General features: G+C 40.3%; 3 protein-coding genes across 4 annotated transcripts; 2 read left to right on the top strand and 1 right to left on the bottom strand.

The window, feature by feature from the left end:
• Positions 1-894: 894 nt before the first annotated feature.
• Positions 895-5,894, top strand: LOC116245836 (BTB/POZ domain-containing protein At1g21780). The gene is made up of 4 exons (XM_031617408.1): positions 895-1,241; positions 1,382-1,521; positions 4,962-5,077; positions 5,180-5,894. Exons 1-4 carry the CDS (start codon positions 1,123-1,125, stop codon positions 5,783-5,785), a joined length of 981 nt encoding a protein of 326 aa, XP_031473268.1. The 5' UTR covers positions 895-1,122; the 3' UTR covers positions 5,786-5,894.
• Positions 5,895-11,292: 5,398 nt separating this feature from the next.
• Positions 11,293-13,369, top strand: LOC116265910 (uncharacterized). Of its 2 annotated transcripts, none has more exons than XM_031646917.2 (3): positions 11,293-12,296; positions 12,434-12,640; positions 12,744-13,369. In XM_031646917.2, exons 1-3 carry the CDS (start codon positions 12,111-12,113, stop codon positions 13,032-13,034), a joined length of 684 nt encoding a protein of 227 aa, XP_031502777.1. In that variant the 5' UTR covers positions 11,293-12,110; the 3' UTR covers positions 13,035-13,369. The 2 variants fall into 2 exon arrangements, with proteins under 2 accessions (XP_031502777.1, XP_031502770.1); XM_031646910.2 differs by having other exon boundaries at positions 11,297-12,296; positions 12,425-12,640.
• A 416-nt stretch (positions 13,370-13,785) lies between these two features.
• Positions 13,786-21,553, bottom strand: LOC116261769 (uncharacterized). The gene is made up of 3 exons (XM_031640620.2): positions 20,062-21,553; positions 18,921-19,607; positions 13,786-14,582 (listed from the first exon to the last, which is right to left on the bottom strand). Exons 1-3 carry the CDS (start codon positions 21,259-21,261, stop codon positions 14,001-14,003), a joined length of 2,469 nt encoding a protein of 822 aa, XP_031496480.1. The 5' UTR covers positions 21,262-21,553; the 3' UTR covers positions 13,786-14,000.
• Positions 21,554-22,352: the final 799 nt, after the last annotated feature.

Here is a 22,352-nt window from a genome sequence, read left to right on the forward strand (position 1 = left end):
GTTGGTGTCAGCGATAGCATATTGAAGCATATTGAAGAAAGAAAAGATGAAATATTAGAGAAAACCTGATACAACTCCAACAGTTGGTCCGTAATTTTAAATTAAGTATTTAAAAATAATAATAATAGATAAATTTGTAAACAGAAATGGATTGCCAAATAAAAAGTTGGTGTAAGAGTTCGGTTGTCGTTTTTTATTTTTTAAAATTCAGTTCTGGGCAATGAAAAGTATTATTGGTTGATTATTTAGGGTATTAAGATTTTTATTTTTTTAAGGGTGAGTTGTTTATTTTGTCGCCTCTAAAAAAGACTAATGCTCTCTTGTGCCCGTATGTTTGAAGATGTTTTACAGTTTAAAGATAAAACGCACTGCAACGTGACATTGATAAGCCAAATTACCTTGCCGTGCAGTACGCTACCTTCTTCGGAGATATTTAAGGTATATTGAGATCATTGATGTATAAATTTAAATTAAAGTACTCGTATTGTTACGAGTGACTATAAAAAGTTAAATACTTATACACAAGTTAAAGTGTATTATGAGTGACTATAAAAAGTTAAATACTTGTGTATTATACACAAGTTAAAGTGTATTACGAGTGACTATATAAAATGATAGTTGATGAGGCAAAGCTTAGCTCTATGCCGGACGGAAAGCTTCTCCCACTCACCTGAAATAAATATTTTTATTTATAATTATACTCTATCTAAGTTTCAAGCAGCTCTATGAACGATAAAATGAGAGGAAAGAAGAAAAAAAAGAGAAAACTCGCTACTCAGGTTAACTATCGTGAATTATTATGACGGATAAGGTAAAAAATAAAAGGAATAATTGCCTGATGCATAAAGTTTGGATGAATTCGTTATTTAGTCAGAAAGTCGGTGAGAGAAAAAAATATGGAAAGGAAAAACAAGAGAAGGGCCTCCTTTTTTCCGCTAACCCTCGGCTACGTTGTTCACGCGTCGTCTGGAGAAGAACAAGAAAAACGAGGAAGAGGAAGAAGAAGGAAAAGGGTGGGAGGAGCAGGCAAGAACTCGACTTCCCTTTCGCTGTGTTCGCGGAAGAGGGGAGGAGTTACAGGGGGGTACGTCCGGACGTGGAAGAGAGGAGATAACGGTGACCATGAGCTGCCCCGAGTCCAAGGTGGAGACGATCTCCAGGATGGCGCAGTGGAAGGTGGAGTGCTTCTCTCCTTTCTCTTACAGGCGCTCCGACGCCTTCAAGGTTGGTCTCTGGAATTGGTATGTCCCACCCTTTTCTCCTTCCTTTTTCCCCCCTCCCCACTCTAGTTTTCCTGTGTTCGAGTAACACTTTTGAGGAACAAAAGAAGATTGATGCACCAAGCCGCTGCCGGTGCTTCTGGTTTTCCCATGTGGTACAGGCATTTGGCAGTTGAGAAGAACAGGAGTATATGCATCCGTCTGTTTCCGGAGCCAGGCAGAAAAGAACAGCCTCCTATCGCCACGTTTATTGTCCGGGCGTCGATCTCTGGGTCCACCCGTCGCCCCTTTGCCACTCCAGGTGCTCCTTTAGTCCACGTTAGTCTTATTCTTGATCAAGTGCCCATTAGTCGTCATGTTTCTGCGGCTCATTCAGTTCGTTGGACAATGGCTTGTTGGAGGGTCTCTTAATGGTTGCTCTTCTTGATGCGTAATTTCCCTATATTTGACCTGCTGCAATTATTCTTCCCTTGGTGGTGATTATGGATTACATGGTTTTGCAATTGAGGAAAGTTTATTGCTTGTGCTCTTGGTTCTCGATCCCTGCTATGGTCTATCTAGTTGCGTAACTTAAATCACGTAGACAACGAAATCTCTGGTGTTTGATTTTCTTGATGATGACTCCAAACTGGTTGTAGGCTTGTAGCTTTCGCTGATTAATTTGTTTGCTGGATCTTGCCCAAATCAATGCGTAGCTTGACATGACATTTTTAGTAAATTTTTTGCTACATTATTTCTTGGCCTTTGCTACTTGTGAGGGCTATTATGATCCCTACCTTAGTTTGCTTTGTTATTAGTTGTGGAATTATGAGAGGTGTAAAATGGTCTATTGTTACATAGATTGTAGATCACCTCTTAGTTAAAGTAGTCCAGTTGGTTCAGTTAGCTAAGCAAAAGTCCAGATATTCAAGAACATCCATATGTCAGCAGCTTCTAGCAGAAGTTGTGTTCAAAGAGATTTCAATGCCTTGAAACTGCCATAAGGGAAGTCTTAAGCTCTTTAAGTCTAATTTATTCTATAGATAACTTCAAGAATGCTTCATTCCTAGAGGGGAAAATCGAGACAATGGAGATCAAGCTCCCCCAAATTCAATCTTAGATCATTACGGAATTGAAAATTGGTGTTTTCTTTTCCAAATTGATTTTGCTTGATAGACTCTGATGTTGGCTCAAAAAAAGCGTTTCACTACATCGTCTAGAAGAGAAGAAATAATGCTTGCTTTTTGACATGTCACTTGTTTTGTGGCAAGAATTTTCCCCTCTAAATGATATTGGTATGAAAGGTCCTTGCATTCTCATTCATAAGGCACAAAGATAAAGACTGTTCTCTACTCATCTGTGTAGATGACATAATAGTTTTGGAAGCAGCGTAGGAGATTCAAAATTTTACCGGTGAGTCTGAAAAGGTATTTTCGATTGAAGATCTAGGAGAACTGCAGTTTTTCCTTTGTGTAGGAGCAAAACTCACTCAGGAAGGTATCATCCTGCCACAAATGAAGTACATAATGGTCGTTAACCAGGCACGAACTTGATTGCAAACTGCTTGTATCACTCCTGCTGCACCTAATGCCCTATAATCAGGTGTAGTAATGACGTTTTTAAAGACTTTACACTTTCTCCAAGTATTGTTGGAGGTCTCCAATATGTCATGTTTACCAGACCAGATATCATACTGTAAGTGAGACATGACAATTTATTACATGTTTCCAGCCAAAACCACTTGGCTTATGTTACACGAATACTAAGAAATCTCAAAGGAAAAATTGTTTATGGATTGAAAATTGGGAAATTAAGTCCTTTCAACTATCTAGTTAGATGCAGATTGGGCAGGTTGTTGTATGATCAGAAGTCAATGGCTAGTTCCTGACCTTTATGGAATCTAATTTGCTATCTTGGAAAACTTCCAACCGAAAAACAATAGCCCGGTCAAGCATAGTCACAAAGAACTCACCTTTTTTAAAAAAGACCCGATAAAAATGTTAAAAAAATGAAAACTAAAAAATCGCCTTTTCAATTTTTGTTTAGAAAACTTTAAAATGAATTTTTCAAGTTTTTTTTCACATTCTTTTTGCTTTAAAGTTTAAAACTTATGTAAGTTGTTTATCTTCATTTCTATCATTTCTAAAACATCATTTCTATCATTTTATCAAGTTATTTTTTATGTTTTCTTCTTGGTTTTTCATTTATTTTACTTTTTCCTAACTCTAAGGATTTCCTTCTTTTCTAAAAAAATTGCCGAACTTTTCCTGAGATTTTAAGTTTTGCTGAAAATACTCGAGGAAAACCTTTCCATTGAAGACCCATTGATGATATTTGTGACTATGCAGTCAATTATAGAGATAGAAAACATGGCTATAGCTAATGGATTTCAGAATTATTATGGCTGTCATCTCTGCTAAAAGACCCAGAAATAAGTTCTCAAATTCCTATTGTTTGGTGTGGCTACTAGGTGCTACTTTTCTTGCAGCTACTTCTGTACTTCATGCAAGAGTGAAGCATATAGAAATCCTATCATTTGGTGTGACAATTAGGTGCTACTTTTGGTGCAGCTAATGCTGTACTTCATGCAGGAGTGAACCATAAGAAATTTGACTTGCCTTTAAAAGAGGAAAAAAGGAACCAACAATGAGGGTTTCTTATCTCCTCAATGGATTATTTTATCAAAACCTCTTTCAGCCCTTCAGTTCAGGTTCATCAGAAATAAGCTAGACCTCATTGAGTGTAAGGCCTACTTGATTGGCATTGGGAGAGCCACAAAAAAGCAAGAAAATCGAAGATCCGATGTTGGCAGCATCTAGCAAAAGCAAGATATTCAAGAAAATCCAATATTAGCAACCTCTAGCAGAAGCTGGCATATTCAAAGAGATCTCATTGCTATGCCCTGTATGAATGCCAACAAGAGACCTAATCCAAGTGAGAATTGTAAATTGTTTACGAGTTCTGTAAAATATTGTCAACGACTGATCGGCGATCGCTGATGTATATAACACCTGGATGAGAACAAAGAGCTCTCCTCAATAAAAGTCACATGAAAAGCAAGAAAGAAATAGAGGGTAGCATTTGTTTGTAGATGTAGGCAATTGCCAGACTTTATTAATTGCTCTTTCATGTGTTCTTTTATTGTGTGATGAAATTTTTAAGCTTCCTGTTATATTGTAGGTAAAATTGTTTGGCTTTATGAATTCTTGTTGTTTCATCCACAAGATTCAGCATAGGACATGGCTTTAATCTTGAATCAATAGGATAACAGTTCTAGGTCCTAGAAGATTCTGTGGGATTTGGAATCACACTCGTGATATTTTCCTATTTTTGCAAGCGCTCAATTGTTCTTGTTAAAGTTCTGATAACCAACCAACCAACTCATTATTCTCTATTCGCAACCATCTTCATGTCAATTTTCTCATAGTATAAGCGTAAAATAATAAAATCATGGGATATTACTGGACATGATTTACTTTCTCATGTGGCTTACTGGCTTAGTTTCACATGTTTTCGGTGGAACAGGGCCATAATTAATCATTTTTGACTCGAAACAAATGACATCACAGAGCTGTATATTTTTAAGGCTAAAGGTTAAAATATCTTTCCGGAAAAGCTCTTGGTTGCTTTTACCATTCACTGAACTCAATGAGTTCCTGAAAACTGGGGTTTTCATTTTCTTCATCCAGATGCCAACTTTTTCATGAACAAAAGTGAACTGTTGCTTTTATTAATAGTTGCAAAGCTGTTGTGATCTTGCAGTTATCAACGACAGATTGTTCCGCACTGGTGAAGACTTTTTATGGCACATTGATGCTGCAATTTATGGAAGATACATCATTGACGTGGAATTTCTGGATCTCAAGACTGGGGCAAATGTGAGCATCTCATGCTTTGAATATGGATTGTTGCTGCTAAAGTTTATGCTGTATTTCATGAAATTGAAGCCATCTCTTTCTATATTGCTTTGCTATTTACAGGGCGGTGAGGCTACTTCTGTGTGGTGTACTGAAGAATCAATGCAGACTGTCTTGAATAAAAGCACTATCAGCTGCTTGTCACGCATGCTTCATGATGAACTTCATGCTGATGTGACCATCCATACATCCAGTGGCACACTTAAAGCTCACAAGGCAATTTTATCAGCAAGTTCTCCAGTTTTTAAGGGCATGTTTCAGCATAGCTTGAAAGAAAATGAATCTTCTACAGTTGTCATAGATGACATGTCCAACGAGTCCTGCTGTGCATTCCTTGCTTACATTTATGGGGGAATGAAACGGAATGAGTTTCTGGAACACAGATTTCAGTTACTTGCTGCTGCACACAAGTATGATATTATTGACCTTAAGGATGCATGCGAGGAGAGCTTACTAGAGGATATAAACTCTTCCAACGTTCTCGAGATATTGAACGATGCTTGGTTATTCCATCTGGCTAAGCTGAAGAAGGCTTGCATGATGTTTTTGTTCGACTTTGGGAAGATACATGATTTGAAAGATGAGATTGCTTCGTTTTTCCAGTACGCGGACAGGGAATTGATGATCGAAATGTTTCAGGAAGGTTTAAACATGTGGAAAAATGATTGACAGTATATATATTATGCATAATTTTCTCTTGTTCTTACTGAAAAACACAACTACTTCGATGTAGAGGCTTGGGTCCAATCATAATAAAAATGTGGTGGTGTTCTCTGTCTTTCTGTCTGTCTCTCTCTCCTCTCTGTGGGAGCTGAGTCTTGATTTTTCAAGTTTTTGCCTTGAGTGGGAAAGATTTTATATGAGAAATGAGCAAAACCAGTCAATGAGGCTAGTTTTTTCAGGTTCTTTCTCTTTATAAGTCACAATTCTGATGTTAAGATGAGCAATGAAAAGAAAAAGGAAAGGTTGTAATCCACTAAATAATTAACTTTAAGTCGACGTCATTTTCAGGAAAATTAACTTTAGGGGTGTGATGTCTGTATTTGGAATTTAAGAATGAAAAAGATTATTTTTATGATGTATAAAGTCTATTAATTTCACCAATCTCATTTAAGTACCTTTCTCTTTTCTAAATATCACTTGGAAAAAGCATGAAAAGGTGGTCTTGGATATAAATATTACTTTAGGTTATGAAATATGATTTTGATATAACCAATTTAATGAAAGAAGATACTAATTTTAACCATCATGCTTTTAGCGTTATATAGCACTGATTCGTCTATGCTTGGAAGACACATTTATGTAACGACAATTGACAAGTTTAGTACTTCTCTCCTTAAATTGAAGACTTAGTGCAGTGCCGTGTGGCGCCTGTTTTGTGATCTCAGAATAGTCTCCGGTGGTTGAAAAGAATGGCATGAACCTCCAGAGCTGGCGGTTCTTCGGGTAGAACTGCAGTCTTGTCTACACCATTGCGTCGGTCATCGTGACCTGGTCACCCATTACCGCTCAAGATCATCTTCTAGAACTAGTGGGGAATCAGTTGCCCCAAGAAAAAGAAGTTTCTAGCTAATGTCATTTGTTCTGAGAAGGCTCACATCATCGCCGGGTGCTGTTATCCTGATAGCATCGAGAGATGTTAGTATATTTAATATGGTTTAAGGCATAAGGTGTTGAGTGCCCCCTCTCCCATCCTCACCCTTCCTCGTGCCTCATCGTTTGACCTTGGCCCTGTTGTTTGCCCTTGACGTTGCTTCCAGCTTCGCCAGGCATCCATGGAAGCTTTGGCTTTTGGCTTCGCTTTTCGTCCCAGCATCCCACTCCTCCTTTGTTGGTCTCACCATTCATCTTGAGCCCAATTGTTGCTAGGTCCCATGTTGGCCCCGACATTCATCTTAGATTTCATTGTTGTTGTTACTAGCCCCAATTGCTCCTGAAGATCTTCTTCCATGCTCTCTAGGGTCTCTTAGCCCCTTTAAGGTCGATTGGCCTTAATTTTAATGACCCGATAGTCGGCAGCCGATCATCTTCCTTTGTCTCGACAACCTTCCTGGTGATAGCTCGCCGCCGATTCTGATCCCACATATAACATGCTACTAGCATCAAATTCAACCTATTATTGTTGGCCTTGGCTTGGTTACTGCTGCTAGACCGCTGGCATTGATGACTTGCCGATGATTGTCCCTGACTTGCCGACGATTGTCCCTGACTTGATTGGCTGGTTTTCTTGCTGTTTATAGCTTGCCATTGTTGTTCGCTACTTTTGATGGTCCCGAACTTGATACTACTGAAAGCTTGCTACTGTAGATGGCCCTGCTTCCGATAGTCTTACCGACCCAGCAGCATTGCTCGCCCATCACGCTTTGCTGCCAGGAGGAATATGCCTCTTCTCTCCAATTGGTCTTGGGCATTTGAGCTTCTGCACACACATAATTTTGATCTTGCAGCCTCACTACGAAAGCCAGTTTCATCAAACCCCTAGAGGAAATGCATGTTGACTGCACAACAAATTCAGCAACCGTAAAAGAAGGGTCAGGCCTCAAACTCATATCTGCTCAAACAAGGACTTCCTTCCTGGATTTACTAGCCATGGTATGTCTCTAACAAGATCTAAATGTCCTCCCATAGGCAATATATCATCTCTGATCCTACCCCCTACATCATGGAGTTCCTAGCTCCCAAAATACTCCAACTTGCCATTGGAAACAATAATTTCCAACATCTTAGGGCACTTTGTTTTAAAACCTCCTTTACCATCATCAGATTAATATCCCCTAATAGAATTTACATGCTTTAAAATAGCATTGAACCTTTTGGAAAGGGTCTCTAAAAAGCTGCCACCAGCTTATGCTTGGATTCTTCTCTTTGTATAAAATGCCCTGACGCCCTTGGTGTACATAAATTTTTTTTGTTATTAAATGTGGAGAGCCTTTAGAAGGTTCAAGACTGCTTTGGTACAGTATTTGTATCTTAGTGTAAGATTTTGATATCTAATACCAAGCCACCGAATGAACTTAGATGCAAGAGGAGGAAGAGAGAAGTGGGCTGCACGTCCAAGCAAGAGAGAGATGAAAGAGAATAGCAACAAATGACGTCTGCTATCATTATATACTAATCACGATTTAGTGTACATCATAAAATACACAAAATAACAATAAGATTTACAAGTATGCCTCCGCCCATGATGTGTTGGGCATGTGGATCAAATGGGTCGGGTCTAGATGACCCGATCCATATGTACAAACTTAACAGCCCCCCTCAAGTTGTGCATGAAGTTTGATCATGCGCAACTTGTTTTTCAATTCTCAGAAATGGTGCCCTGTGAATCCCTTGGTAAAAAGATCAATCACTTGTTCAGACGTAGATATGTAAGTGGGAACAATCTCATCTTCCGCAACCTTTTGACGAATGAAGTGTTGATCAATCTCTATATGCTTAGTGCGATTATGTAGAACATGATTGAAGACAATCTTGATCGCGCTTTGGTTGTCACAAAATAGAGATGACTAAACAATGGGAAGAGAAAGTTCCCCAAACAGATGACGTAACCATGAAGCTTTAGCAGTGCCTGCAGCCATTGCCCTACATTCTGCCTCAGTGCTAGATCTGGCAACTGCACGCTGTTTCCTGCTACTCCAATAAATAAGATTGGAATCAAGGAAGAGACAATAACCGAAAACTGATCGTCTATGGTTTGGATCGCCTGCCCAATCTGCATCAGTATAAGTGAAAATGTTGTGGTCATGCAAAACAGTTGACTGTCTTGTGTAGATGAGTCCATCCCCAAGAGTAGCCTTAAGATAACGCAAAATACATTTGGTAGCATCCATATGCCATTCTGTGGGTGCATGCATAAACTGAGAGACTTGATTCACAACATATACTATGTCTGGGCGTGTAAAAGTGAGATATTGTAACATGCCAACTATACTCCGATAGAAACTAGGATTTGGGTATGCATGACTCCCATCAGATTTTTTATGAAGTGAATCCAAGTGTAACGAGAATATGAATCAATGAAAATAACATAATATTTACTCCCGGAAGAGGAAGAAATAGGAGCAGGCCCCCAAACATCAGAACAAATGGTGTCAAATAACTTCGAAGCTCACTTATTTATTCATTGAAAAGAAAGAGCATGACTCTTACAAATATGACAACTTGAGCACATGCTAGCCTTACTGACAGAACTTAGACTGGACTTTTGTAATAGTCTGTTTGTAACAAGATTTTGAATGAAAGACTGACTACAATGTGCTAAATGATCGTGCTAAAGAGATGACATATCATACTCTGTGATATTGACTTCATTATGACTCGGAAAAGATGAATCTGAAACACAAGACTTAGACACTTTTGGAGCTTCTTCAATGACGTACATGTGTCCTTTGCGAACACCCTCAGCGAATATCTTCTTGGTTCGAGCATCCTTAACATAAATAGAAGAATGAGTAAACTCAACAGAGGAATGAGTATCATCAATAAGCTTTGATATAGAAATGATATTTTTCTTGACAATTGGGACAACAAGAACATGCTTTAAAGGTATTGAGGAATGATACATGGATAAGTGTGCATTTCCAATATGTGATATTTTGTGATAGGAACCATCTCCTGTGACAACTGAGCTTTTACCTAAATAAGGAAGAGCACTAGAAAGCTTACCTGCGTCACCAGTTACATGAGCTGCAGCACCAGAATCCACATATCATTGTCCTTTTCATTTTGCTTGAGATTGATTTTAGACAACGCTGTCATTAGAATCTACTGCACATCAGGGGAAATGTTCGATGCTGCAGTCATATTTGAAACAGATGACCCTGTTGCTTTATTGTCACGCCGGACCTGTTTTCCCTTATTCTGTGGGTTATGCCAATATTCTGACTTCACATGACCTCTCTTATTGCAATAAAAACAAGTAGGTATCCTTCGTAGTACATTTGCCTGTGCATGTGTGTTAGGTGTAGGAAGGATACCTCTCCCCATCCCTGTCTGTGAGTTCCAAACTCTTGGACGACTTCCTTGTAAAACATGAGTACCAGTGACCAATACATTGTGACCGCCAGAATGAACTAATTCATGTCGTTGTACACGACTTGCTTCATGTTGAATCAACTTTGCTTTCAAGTCTTCAAAAGAGGGAAGAACAGACAATACCTTTAAAGCAGTGCAGAAAACATCAAATCTTGGCCCCAATCCACTCAAAGCCTATTGTACCTTGTCCTTGTCACTGACTGGATGCCCTATGATGACAAGCTGATTGCTAACATTTTTTATCTCATGTATATATTCTAAGACTGAACGTGTACCTCACTTGGTATCTTGAAATTGCCTCTTGAGTTGTAGAAATCTCGCTTCTGATATTTGAGAATATGTGGTAGCAAGTACATTCCCACAACTCAAGTGCTGAAAGATCATCATCAACACCCGCCAAAATTTCCTCTGATAGTGTGGAGGTAATATAAACAACAAGAAATTGATCATGAGCCATCCACATCTCATATTCAGGATTGATTTTTTGCAATAGTCTCTTGAACTTGCCCTCCAGTATTCTTCACCTCTCACATAATCCATTCAGGTGGCGCAGGTGTGGTGCCATTGAGATGTCCATAGAGACGGTGACTCTTAATGAATAGGACTATTTAACGTTTCCATGTCAAATAATTGATATGATTTAGCTTTTGTGAGATAAGTTGGGAGAGAAAATTAGACGACAAGATGCAAGCAGTGGGGATCCATATATGCAATAATCAGAAAATAGGAGAAAAATATAAATTTTGAGATTAGGGTTAGGTGGCTGAGGGTAGGACAAATTAGGGCAGATGGTAGGGTTAGGGCAGATTAGGCAGACGGTAAGATCAGGGCAGATTAGGGTAAACAATAGGATTAAGAAAAATTAGGGCAAAAAATTTGAGGATTAGGGTTAGGACAGAAATTTGGGGATTAGGGCAGAAAATAGAGATTTGAGGATTATGACATAAAAGAAACAAAGATTAGGGCAAAAATTAGAGATTCTTACCTAACATTCTCAGTGGCAAAACTTGTTTATGATACCATGTAAGATTTTGATATCTAATACTTAGATGCAAGAAGAGGAAAAGAAAAGTAGACGGCACGTCCAAGCAAGAGAGAGATGAAAGAGAACAACAACAAATGACATCTACCTCTTGTTATCATTATATACTAATCACGATTTAAGGTACATCATAAAATGCACAAAATAACAATAAGATTTACAAGTATGCCACCGCCCATGGTGTGTTGGGCTGGATCAAATGGGTCGGGTCTGGGTGACCCGATCCATATGTACAAACTTAACACTTTCACCTCATATGGCAGAGGCATAAAAATTGAACGAGGACACAATATTTTTACACATAACCAGCTCCAAAGTGTAGGTCCTCGAATAAAATACTTCTAAAAGGAAAAAAGGAAAAAAAAATCGCCATCGAAAACATAACTACTCCATAGGAATTCCTCTATAATAACATACGCTCCCATAGAACGTCATTTCAAGAAATCGCACAGAAGTGATAGATCACTCTTCCAAAATGAAAAGCCTCTAAGTTAAAAATTTCTAGCCATCTATTTATAATATTTAATACACGAAGATGAAAATTCACTAAACGTAAATCACGAATCTATGTCTACGTATGATCGTATTTCCGATGAATCAGCACACGGATAAAGATACAAAATTTTGAAATGCCCGAGGAGGGGATGGAATCCCTCTCATCCGCTATTAGAAGAGGAAGGCACCAGCCACCCAACGCGCGTATCTATCTCGTTTTTCAATTCAAATAGGAGAGAAAGAATCGGCCAAACTCATACGTGAGAGATTATCGGAAGTCTGTTGCAGCCCCAAAATTAGAGGGAAAAAAAAGAACGCGCAAAAGTGGCACCTCTCAAGTGGCTTCGTCCCTGTCCCTTCCCTTTCCATGCCATACTCGACAACGACGACGACGGCAGGGGTGATCGGCGGTGTGTCGGGAAAATGGACGGATCAACTTCGGAAATAGAAGAGCTCTCAAAGATGGCAGAACGAAAGCTCTCCATCAGAAGCAGCAATGATCCACGCCTTGGTGGTGGTCTCCAACTTCACAATCCGTCGTCATTCTCTTCATCATCTTCTTCTGCATTAGTTAATGTGCTTCAGAGATTGGATCAGATAGATCTTCGGGTAACATCGCGTCATGAGCCATCTCATTCCGAGTCGATCTTTTGATTTCTTATCCTTGCTGTCCAGAATTTAAAAATCTTTCATCGTTGGGAGGGGGGTGATCGGTTTTCTGCTGATGGGGTTTTCAGCTGAAGCAGATAGAGGACAAGAGGGGTCCGGCGACGTCGTCATCGGGAAGCCATCAGCGTTGTGGAACTTGTCCACCCAACAGCTACCAATCTCTCAAAGTGGCGACCATCAACCTGGAGAAGCGTTGCAGATCGTTGGCAGCGACGCTTGAAGAGGTCCAGTTCAAAGGCACCCTCATGGACCGAGTCCGATCACTCGAGAATCGGATTCTACAGGTGCTCTTGCCTTCCCCACGTTCTTCTTTTATGAACTGGAGAGTTTTCAAGTCTTTCCCTTCTTGGTCTTTTTGAATTCATCCATTGGTGATGTTTCTGGCAGTTGAGCAATGAATTGGACAGTGGAAGCAGAACAAGCTGCCTCCTGCTAAAGGCAACAGATGAGAATGAATGGCGTCAACAACCAGCAGGCGGCAAGCATGATCCGTCGTACTTCCAACCATCCAACCAAGGACCTGGGAAGCAAGGAGTGGACCTTTATGCGCGTTTTCATCAAAGCCCAGAACCTAAATCACGGGAAAAAGGTCAGAAGAACGTCAGCAGGCACAGGAACGAGACGAAAAAGGCTGACAGGAATTGGCCCTACAGGAGATGGTTTTCGTTGGGGTGCTGAAGGGACAAGCCCTTCACCGTCTTCTCATGTGTTGGTTTCAATAAATTTGTCAAAGATGAAATGAAGAAACGAAGAACGCCAACGTCGATGTCCAACAGCCATATCTGGATGTGCACTCCAAGCTTCTACTCAAGGAGGAAGAAGAACCACACCTTTGTAATTCTACTTAAGGAGAACGGGTTTTGACCATATCTAGATAAAAAATTCTTAGGATTTTCTAAATTTCTCCAAAATTTAGAGCACCCACTTTACTGCGTGATTGTTACAGAAAAAACGAAATGGAAAAGAAAGATAATGAAGAAAAGACTGCAGTTTGGATTGTTTTTGTTTTTTTATCCCGCAGACATACCAGGAAAAACGTGAACCACTTTATAACTGTTGCGTGACTTATGCGGCCTCGTTCTAGCATTCCTCTCTCAATGTTTTTCTCTCTGTTCTTTCCTGACACATCTTCCTGTTGCTTGATTGTTTAAATGACAAACCTAAATATATTTTCAAGTATGTTAAAGGCGCTATGAGACCCAGGAACCAATCTCTGAAATTGTGATTTCGCAGAGAGAAGCCTCGTTCATGATCTATGTTTCTAGAGCATCAAGCGTAGGATTGCCGTCAAGGGAAAGGCCACACAGGATTAGTTTATGGATGATTTGCAATTGCAGAAGCTAAATACCCCAAGCGTTAATCCAAAATGATTTGGTCCAGCCAGTCTCTTATGCATGCAAAAATTCAAGCATACTTACCATGTAGTCAATTGAAAATGGAATCAAAATATTATTTTACCAAGTAAAAAATCAATACTCAGACCCACTATTACATGGAAAACCAACAGAAATAAAAGGAAGAAGAAAAAAACATAAGAAAGATCGAGCTTCCCTTGCAATTAAGGACTCACCCACGAATCTGTGGCTTTCCCAATCAAAACAACAGACACCATACAGACAGAGCCAGACGGCTAGAATACTGAATTCACATGGCAGAAAGGTGAGAAGCAGCAACCTTTGCTAACTGTTCACCAGAAAGTTTGGTGATGACTTCGACAGAAATAAGCTTCTTATCCAACTTTTCAAACTCCTCGCCCTCGAAGTTATATGACAGCTGCAGCTTCGATGCTTCAGAGTCAGCATCTTCAGCCTCCGAAAGTAAACTCCCGGCTTCGTCGAGATCACCCATCTCAAGTGCAGAATACCTCTCAGCCATTGCCTCTGCAGCGACCAATCTGAGCCTCTTGCACCTTGCAAGTGCCGCCTCTTTTTCCTTGCAGAGCACAGTCTCTTCAGTCTCCCGCAATTTCCTTGTCGTTTGCTCAATTTCTTCCTCTGCTTCCTTCAATTCTAAAGCAGCATCATCTATCTTTTTCTGGAGGTTTTCCTTCTCTAAGCTCAGCGCCTTTGACTCAGCAGCTATTCGTCCTGCTTCCTTGAAATTTCTTGCAGCAGCAGCGACTTTCTTTTCGGCCTCAAGCTCTGGGCCCCTTCTGTTGATGAAATTTATCCTTAGCTTGGACGAGGCTACCTCCTGTTGGATGGTTGCTCTCTTCGAGGATAATTCCTGTTAGAAACAGGGCAAGTTAATTCCAAACTCCATCATCTAAAAGTTAGTTCCATTAATAAGTATTAAACCGAGGGAGTGAAAAGGTGTTCATGCACTCACTGGTTCAGCCGAAACGGTCAAAACTATTAAAAGACATTAAAAAAAAAAAAACCAAAAATGTACAAGAACTCTCAAAAAATCTTAACCAACTTAAAAAATTAAGTAAAAAGCTGACATGTGGCACTCTTAAATAGATTCAGTTAAGATTTTTTAGTTAATTTGGAGCTTTTTAAAAGGTCCCACCAAATTGAATTGGTTAAGACCACTTAATCATCCATTAATGCTTTCGTGGGACCTTTTAAAATTGATTTTCAAACTAAAGGATGATTAAAGATTAAAAATCTGTCAATAAAAAACAGTCGCCACTGAAGCATTAGCGGTTTATGATGCTTTTAATGACAAATTTTTAATTTATAATCATCTAACAACATCCCGCATCATCCAGCAGATTTGAATTCTCTCTCTCTCCCCTCTCTCTCTTTATATATATATATACATATAGACACACATACACATGCATACACGAGAGAGAAGGAGGAAGTAATGCAACGATACTGTCGCAGTACCTACACCGTTGCCAAAGAAATCATAGCTAGAAGCTACACTATGCAATCACGCCCTTTATGCATTTCACGGTCTCATGACAGGATGGTTATTATAATATTATCTTGTTTGGACATGAAAAATGAATTTCCATGTTCTAAGACTGGCAACTTGTGGGCTGTTGATTTCTCAGTATCTCAGGATAGCCAAATTTACTTCAGAATTACATGATCCAAAAAGTTGTTTTCCAATAAAACATATGTAGATCGCTGTTAACCGAAAAACTAGTTGATGAAAACATAAATTCTTAGAAGCAGGTATAAGTGCATTGGAGTACCTCCTATATACGTGCTTATATGGGCGTGTCTTTTTATCCTTTTCGCTATATGCCACATATGTCAGTGTCCACATCCATGCAACTTAGATTGTAATTAAACTTTGTGATCTCTTGACGACATTTATAGCTTTTTTCAATTCATCCATGTACCCAAGATCCTCAAACATGCCATTGTGTGACCGGATATTGCATGAGGTCCAGAAAATATCTTTAATAAACAGGTGCTGCGTGTGTACACTACGTAATGTTGGCACAACTTACATTGTAAGTAAACTTGGGATCTTGGCAGCATTTAACGGTTTCTTTCAATTCATCTACATAGCCAACATCCTCAAACATCCACATTATGCAACAAGTAATGCATTAGTTCTGAAAATGTCCAATCGTCATCTGCAGCTGCTTCTTATAAACCTCCATTTGGTGATTTCCAGTAATGAAATTGACTGTATTTTCAGGGCCGACCTCATTCACAGTTGCATCAAATAGAGAAAAGATAAGGTCTATAGTCTTTGGTTTATCTGATAAATCCATGGATTCTAGAAACAGTTTTTGTATTTGTCCTTTTGTCTTCCATAAAGTAACACTCTTATGTCCTTTCCGTACATCTATTTTTTATCACAATATGCCTTAGCTTCCTCTCATTAGCTTCAACAATCTTCTTCCTCGATGCATGACATGACATGGCAATTTGTACCCAATAAGAATGTGCACATTGACTGGAATATGTATATCACAAAAAAATGCACTCATTGTTGAGTCAACTGCTTGTGGTCATAGCAATAAAAGTATCACGTTAGGAATTGGAGCCATACTAGGGGGAAAAGCTCCCAAATCATGCTTGTTATCTACATCTAGCTTTTATGCTTTCTCCTGCGATTTCCTCTTCTCTTCCAGATATAAGTGCCACTAGCATATACAGAATTACAAACATAGCATCCTCTGTCCTACAGCCCATTGGTTGAGATCTTCTGCTAGGATTTATGGGATCAGAAACACCGAAGAAAATTAGACAACTCATGGCTCATCGCCACCATTTTCTTTGCCTAGTCCTATCAATCTTTTGCTGGCTTGGATTGGATAGCAAAACTTTCAATAGACCCCTCAACAACCATGAGCTACGCAAGATAAATGACACCTTAGTCAAGAAATACACATGAGGATTCCTTTCTCAAAAGTAACACGACTTTGTGTATCCCTGGCTTTTAGTTGAATGAACATTTCCGTGCCATCAGAAGTCATTATTCCTCAGAAACTTCAAGAAAACATTGTTCAGTTGGAGGGAGAAATATGCTTCCAAAGACAAAATCCAAAAAATGGCCTCTTTCTTTGCATGATATCTGTTCCAACTTGAAGTTTTCCCCTCAAACATGCAAAACTTCCTCCAAGAACATCTGAAGCTGTGAAGCTGTCAAGTGAGTGCAGGTGCATATACATAAATATATATGCACACACAAATCTTCCAGACAGCACCATTATGATTTATGAACTAATTGTAGCTCAGGAGGATAATCTGAAATACTACCAAGGTCATTGAAAAGTTCAATAAGGCAATAGTTTTCTCTGAGCCAGTGAAATCAACCAAGCTCTATGATGCTACACATTTGCCCATTGAGCGAACTCAAACTTATTTTGTCTTTTGTCTTGCATCCACATTACATGTCAAGGTGCACAGGTTTGTGAACTTTTGACCATCAGCCTTATCCTCCTTGCTAAATGGAAAATGCTGAAGGTTAGAAATGGCAAATTAGATATAGATATGAAAAAATTTACATGATCTTTTGTTGAGGCACACTCCTTCACTTTAAAATCCTTGTTCTTAAATATAGGGTTCCTTCAAGAATGAAAAAGTCCCAGTTTTATATTAAACTCTACTTTTGAATACATAAATGGAGCTTAAGAGAGAGAAAGGGCGTGGGGGCTGCTAGCGAGCACTGTCCACTACCTTCTCATCTCATATGGTTTTTTACCTTCATTCTTGAGGGGGTTTTCCACGTTACATCGTGTGTCTGTGTGTGGTGCTTGTTTCTACAGAAAGGATGCTCCTCAGATGCCAATATAAAAAATAGCAAAAAAGCAACCAGGAATTGTGGCACTAGATTCCAAAGCACAATGATCACATAACTCTTTTGCATCCAGTGAAACTAAGAAATTTGCTTTAATGGAGAAAAATGCAAAGAATGGAGGATTTGAAGTTCTAGCTTCCCTTTCCATTAGTTAACAAGAATCACTACATCTGATGCAACACAAGCAAAAGTCCTCCATCAGATGTACACTTGCCACCCTGATGAAGCCTGATTGGTCCACTAACTGGCAAATAATGGACGAAGTGATTGGATAGAAAGAAAATAATTTTATACAATGATATATTAGAAACATGACCAATACAAGGGACATGAAAATCATTTGTTTCAAAGAATACTTCTGGATGGAACCAGCATGCTTAACCTCTAGTGATATTCAACTACCTATATAAATATTCTGGACTACAATCTGATAAGGAAGATAGATCAGGTGTCATGTGGAAGATGCTCCTGAATAGTGAAGAGCAAATACATGGAAGAGAAAAAGAAAATGTGAAAAAAAAGTTGGTTGCATAGCTGAAGCTTTACGAAGAAGCTTCTGCAACTACAGAATGATGAAAACAGTTACCACTACTAACAATTGTGACCAGTTGTCCTACAATAAAGGCCATAGTATAAATTGAAGTAAAAGACAGAAGCAGTAGGAACGATGGTTTTACGGGCCAAGAAAGCAAAATCAGTAACAACAGTAGCAGCAATAAGACTGAAACATTTCTTCTTGGGACTACTGTGCTTCAACTAACTTGATGAAAGACTATTTAGAGCAATGCATATAACTTTGTTCTGTTCAGCAAACTACACTCATTTTCCACCAGAGACAAAGATTAATGAACAGATACAATGATCGACCAAGTTTGACAGCTGATAGAGCTGAATCGTTAAGAACTGCTTTAACAGCCACCATCCATTTTAAAATAAATGAGTTCTCCGCTTAAGGCCTCAGGGATGGTGGATCCCTCTAAAGACCTCAGGGTTGATAGGAAACAGATTAGACATTAAAGTCCATATTTTTCATAATTAGATATTTGTTATCTCACATACCCATGAAATCTATCTTACAGATGTTTAATTTTCATTATGTATACTATTGAAATCCGGTTACAAGGCCCATTCCATTTATGCAATATTCAACTTTTCTGAGACCCTGTAGTTTAGCCTGAGACTGTTCTGTCTTGAAGCGACACATCCCATGTGAGATGATCAGTCACATCTCATGCAAGCAGATTCAGCTTCCCAACAAGGTCAAAGGGACAAAAGGCTACTTCATTCTTAGGACCTTGCATCCATTCCCAATCCATACAAAGCAAAAGCGAATGAAAAACAATGTACACTAACCTGAAGAGAGGTTCGTGCAGCAGAAATCTCTTGTCTGAGTGCATCTACCTGCTCCACAATTATTTCTTCAGTCTTGACAAGCCTGGACTTTTCTGCACTGGACTTCAACACAGACGATGAAAGAGATTTCCTCATATGCAACAGATCAGATCGTGCCCTTGCTTCTTCTTTAGCAAGGGTTGCTATTGCATTAAGCTTCGATGTTTTCTCCTCAGCCACTGACAGGAACTGATCAACGTCCTGTTTTTTTATTTCTAGTGCTTCAATTTCTGATGTAATCCTGTGCAACGCAGATTTCAGTTTGTCTTCTTTCCTATCAATGTCAGACTGTGACTGATGAAACCCAGAGACCACATCATCGATTCTTTTGTTCACCACCTGGATTACAGCATCACATTCAGCAATCTCTGCTTCTTTAGTTCTTACCAAAGCAAGTAGTTTCTCCAACTCCTCCACAAGCTCTGCTCGCTTTCTGCATAAAACTTCTTTCTCTTTATTGTCATCCTCAATCAAACAGTCAATAGAACTATTCAGTGAAGAACATGCATCGTCTATCAAGTGCGTCTCGATCTCAATTTCCATTTTCTTCACCTCTAACTGCTCCTTGGAAGAAAGCCAATCTTCCATATCATTCGAGTAAACCAGATGGGCATCCTTCCTAGCTGCATCAGAGGTAACTGCAGTGTCCTGACAAAAGCGGAGAACCGATGTTATAACTCCAACCAACATCTTATGGAAGGGACAAGCAAAAGGACTTCAACGAACTGCACTATGAATATAAGAGGGCGTCTATTAACGCAAGTGGTGGTCTGAAATTCCCAAGGTTGATCCTCTCTGAACAGCAGCCCCACACATTCCAAATTAAAGAACGAATCAGGAAGAACAAGCACCAGATATTAGAAGATTTAGATTAAACATGAACACCATAACTACAATCAGCACGGATAGAAAAGAAGCAAATTCTGCTAACGTATGGAAATTTAATAGACGCTTTAATATCGATCAACCGGTTATATAGCAAGAACCTCCACATTAATTTCAGAGAACAAGGAGACCCCAGGAATCTCTAGCAACAGTAAAAGCAGAAAAAGAGAAAAAAGCTTTTCCGTGCCTCAGAAATGTGAGCAAAGAGAAGCTTTACCTCTGCGAACTGTTCGAGCAGGGAAACTCCTTCCTCCTCGGCGGAAATCTGCAACTCCAAAGCGTGCTGCAGCTTCAGATACATGGCGTCGCATTGGGCTTCGACCTCCCTCAGCACATCCAGGCAACATTGCCTCTCCCTTTCGGCAACGGCCAAGCTCTCACTCACCCTCTCAGCCCTCTCGAATTCCTCCTTCTCGCAAGCCTCTTCTAGCTCCTTTTCCAATTCCATGTGCTTGCTGGTTGCGACGACGACGTCATGGACGGCCTTCCTTCTCCTTCGAGCCGCCTCTTTCCGTTCAGCGGCTGCTGAAGCTGCCGAGACGCCCACGCGCTCGAGACTGTCAGCTATCGTTACCTTGATCGACTCCAATTTGGCCTCAAAGAAGCCGGGGTCCTGTCCGAATGACGCAGCGTCATCAGACGGCGAGGATCTTCCCCCTCCGCTTTCTTCTGCTGTTTCTTCTGCTCCTGTTTCTTCTACTGCTCGTTCTGAAATGGTACCATCATCAGGAACCGATTTGGAGGCGTCTTTTTCCACAATCACCTCGGTCTCCCCTTGGGTAGTTACCTCCGTCTCATGATGGTCGGACACCGAAGGAACCGGGGCAGAATCGGGAGCTTCTCCATCTGAATCAACGTTTTGGAGACTCTCAAGTGGCGCGGGAGGAGTAGAAGAGGAGACTTCGGAGGACATAGAAGCCGGCACCTGCGCCACCGCCACCGCCACCGCCGCCGCTGCAGCAGCAACATCAGCAAGAGAGGAAGAATGATCAGCGGAGGGGGTAGGATGGGGATCTAGATGAACGGAAGTGAAGGACGACTCGCGGGCATATCCGATCCTGACGCCTCCCCGCTTTTTCCTCCTGGTACCGCCGGCGGTGGTCGGCGTAGAGGCCACTGCGGAAGTCGATTTGTGAACCAAAGGAGGATTATGGGCATCGGATTCCAGGGGCACTTGTTGAATGAGGGTGGGCGCGGGCATAAGCGTGAGGTCCGAGAAGAGGTTCTCATCAAGTGGCCCGCTCGTTTGACGATTCAGAGAGGATGAGGAACGGGGAACGGAAGGAGAGAGTTGGGGATGAGCGGGAGGAGAAGGAGGAGTTGGGTGGTCGTCGACGTCATTGGATTGGAATTGAGGAGTGAGAAGGACCATGCCTTCGAAGAGCGACCCAAATTCATCTTGTGATCCCTCTGCCATCGCTGCCGCTCTCGATGTGGACGCCCCGGGAGGTGGTGGGATGGTGATCTCGGTTATTTGGAGTCTATGTACCAACTGATTGTTGGCCCTTACCGGCTGCAGCTGGCTATGGCTGATTATGCCGCAGGGATGGTGGCGTTGTAGTGGCCGCTTCTGAAGCTGAAGAACCAGCCGGATCGAAGTGTCGGGCTCTTCCCCGCCGTTGCTGTCACCATTACATGTGCAGCACTCTCTCTCTCTCCAGCGCGGTCAGAGTCGAAGACGCCGGCCATGTTTTTTTCTGTGCGTTCTTCGTATTCGTATAGGCGATAGGATTTCATTCCACCTAGTTTGCAACTTAGCTATTTTCGTATTACATTTTATTTGGAAGTTACTCTTCAAAATATTGATAATTTTATAACTTTTATAATAGAAGTTACACTTAAAAATATATTTGTCAAGTAAAAGCCAAAATAACATACTGAATTATACAAATTTTAACGTTGAGCCGAGCTTGGAGATAATGGTGGCAGGCATGAGTTCATTGATTGATGGAAGATGGTGACATATATATTTGGCCTACTAGGAAGAGCTAGACCTCATCACCATGGAACCTTCAAGCCGCTCAATATGCGTTGGACTAACTTTGATGGCAAAATAAATTCCCAACAATAGTCGTTTAAGGCAGTGCAAAACTTTTTAGGTGTCAACAAGTGACACCCGATTGATACATCCTGGCCCCATTCCATTTCTTCATTTTGAATGAGAAACCATGTGACAGTACTAATATTGGCCTTAGTAATCTCAGACCCACATGAGTTGGAATGAGTTCTTGGAGGATCTCCTTATTTGGTTTAGCCAAACCTCCTGAGCTTAAAAGCTTGAGACAAAGAAGCAAGGCCAACACTATCAAGGCAAATCTCAAGACCTTAGGTTGCATTTGATAACCTCTGATCTCAAATATGAAGTCGGATTTGCTGCCTAAATATGAAGTTTATCAAACTGTAAATTTGGTAACTGCAGATTTTAAATCCGTGAGAATGTTGAAATTCATCAGAGAGGTTTATGTTTTAACTGTGATGGAAAATTTCTTTGAGGGCCATAAGTATAAA

This window comes from Nymphaea colorata, chromosome 1 (genome assembly GCF_008831285.2).
Source record: "Nymphaea colorata isolate Beijing-Zhang1983 chromosome 1, ASM883128v2, whole genome shotgun sequence".
NCBI classification, from domain to species: domain Eukaryota; kingdom Viridiplantae; phylum Streptophyta; class Magnoliopsida; order Nymphaeales; family Nymphaeaceae; genus Nymphaea; species Nymphaea colorata.

Coding starts and splice junctions, on each gene's coding strand:
- LOC116245836 (XM_031617408.1), top strand. CDS start 1,123: ATGAGCTGCCCCGAGTCCAAGGTGGAGACGATCTCCAGGATGGCGCAG. Junction 1,242..1,381: donor AAGGTTGGTCTCTGGAATTG/GTATGTCCCACC, acceptor CATGTGGTACAG/GCATTTGGCAGTTGAGAAGA. Junction 5,078..5,179: donor ATCTCAAGACTGGGGCAAAT/GTGAGCATCTCA, acceptor TGCTATTTACAG/GGCGGTGAGGCTACTTCTGT.
- LOC116265910 (XM_031646910.2), top strand. CDS start 12,111: ATGGACGGATCAACTTCGGAAATAGAAGAGCTCTCAAAGATGGCAGAA. Junction 12,297..12,424: donor TGGATCAGATAGATCTTCGG/GTAACATCGCGT, acceptor TGGGGTTTTCAG/CTGAAGCAGATAGAGGACAA. Junction 12,641..12,743: donor TCGAGAATCGGATTCTACAG/GTGCTCTTGCCT, acceptor TGTTTCTGGCAG/TTGAGCAATGAATTGGACAG.
- LOC116261769 (XM_031640620.2), bottom strand. CDS start 21,261: ATGGCAGAGGGATCACAAGATGAATTTGGGTCGCTCTTCGAAGGCATG. Junction 19,608..20,061: donor TGCTCGAACAGTTCGCAGAG/GTAAAGCTTCTC, acceptor CGCTTTTGTCAG/GACACTGCAGTTACCTCTGA. Junction 14,583..18,920: donor CTGCACGAACCTCTCTTCAG/GTTAGTGTACAT, acceptor TGTTTCTAACAG/GAATTATCCTCGAAGAGAGC.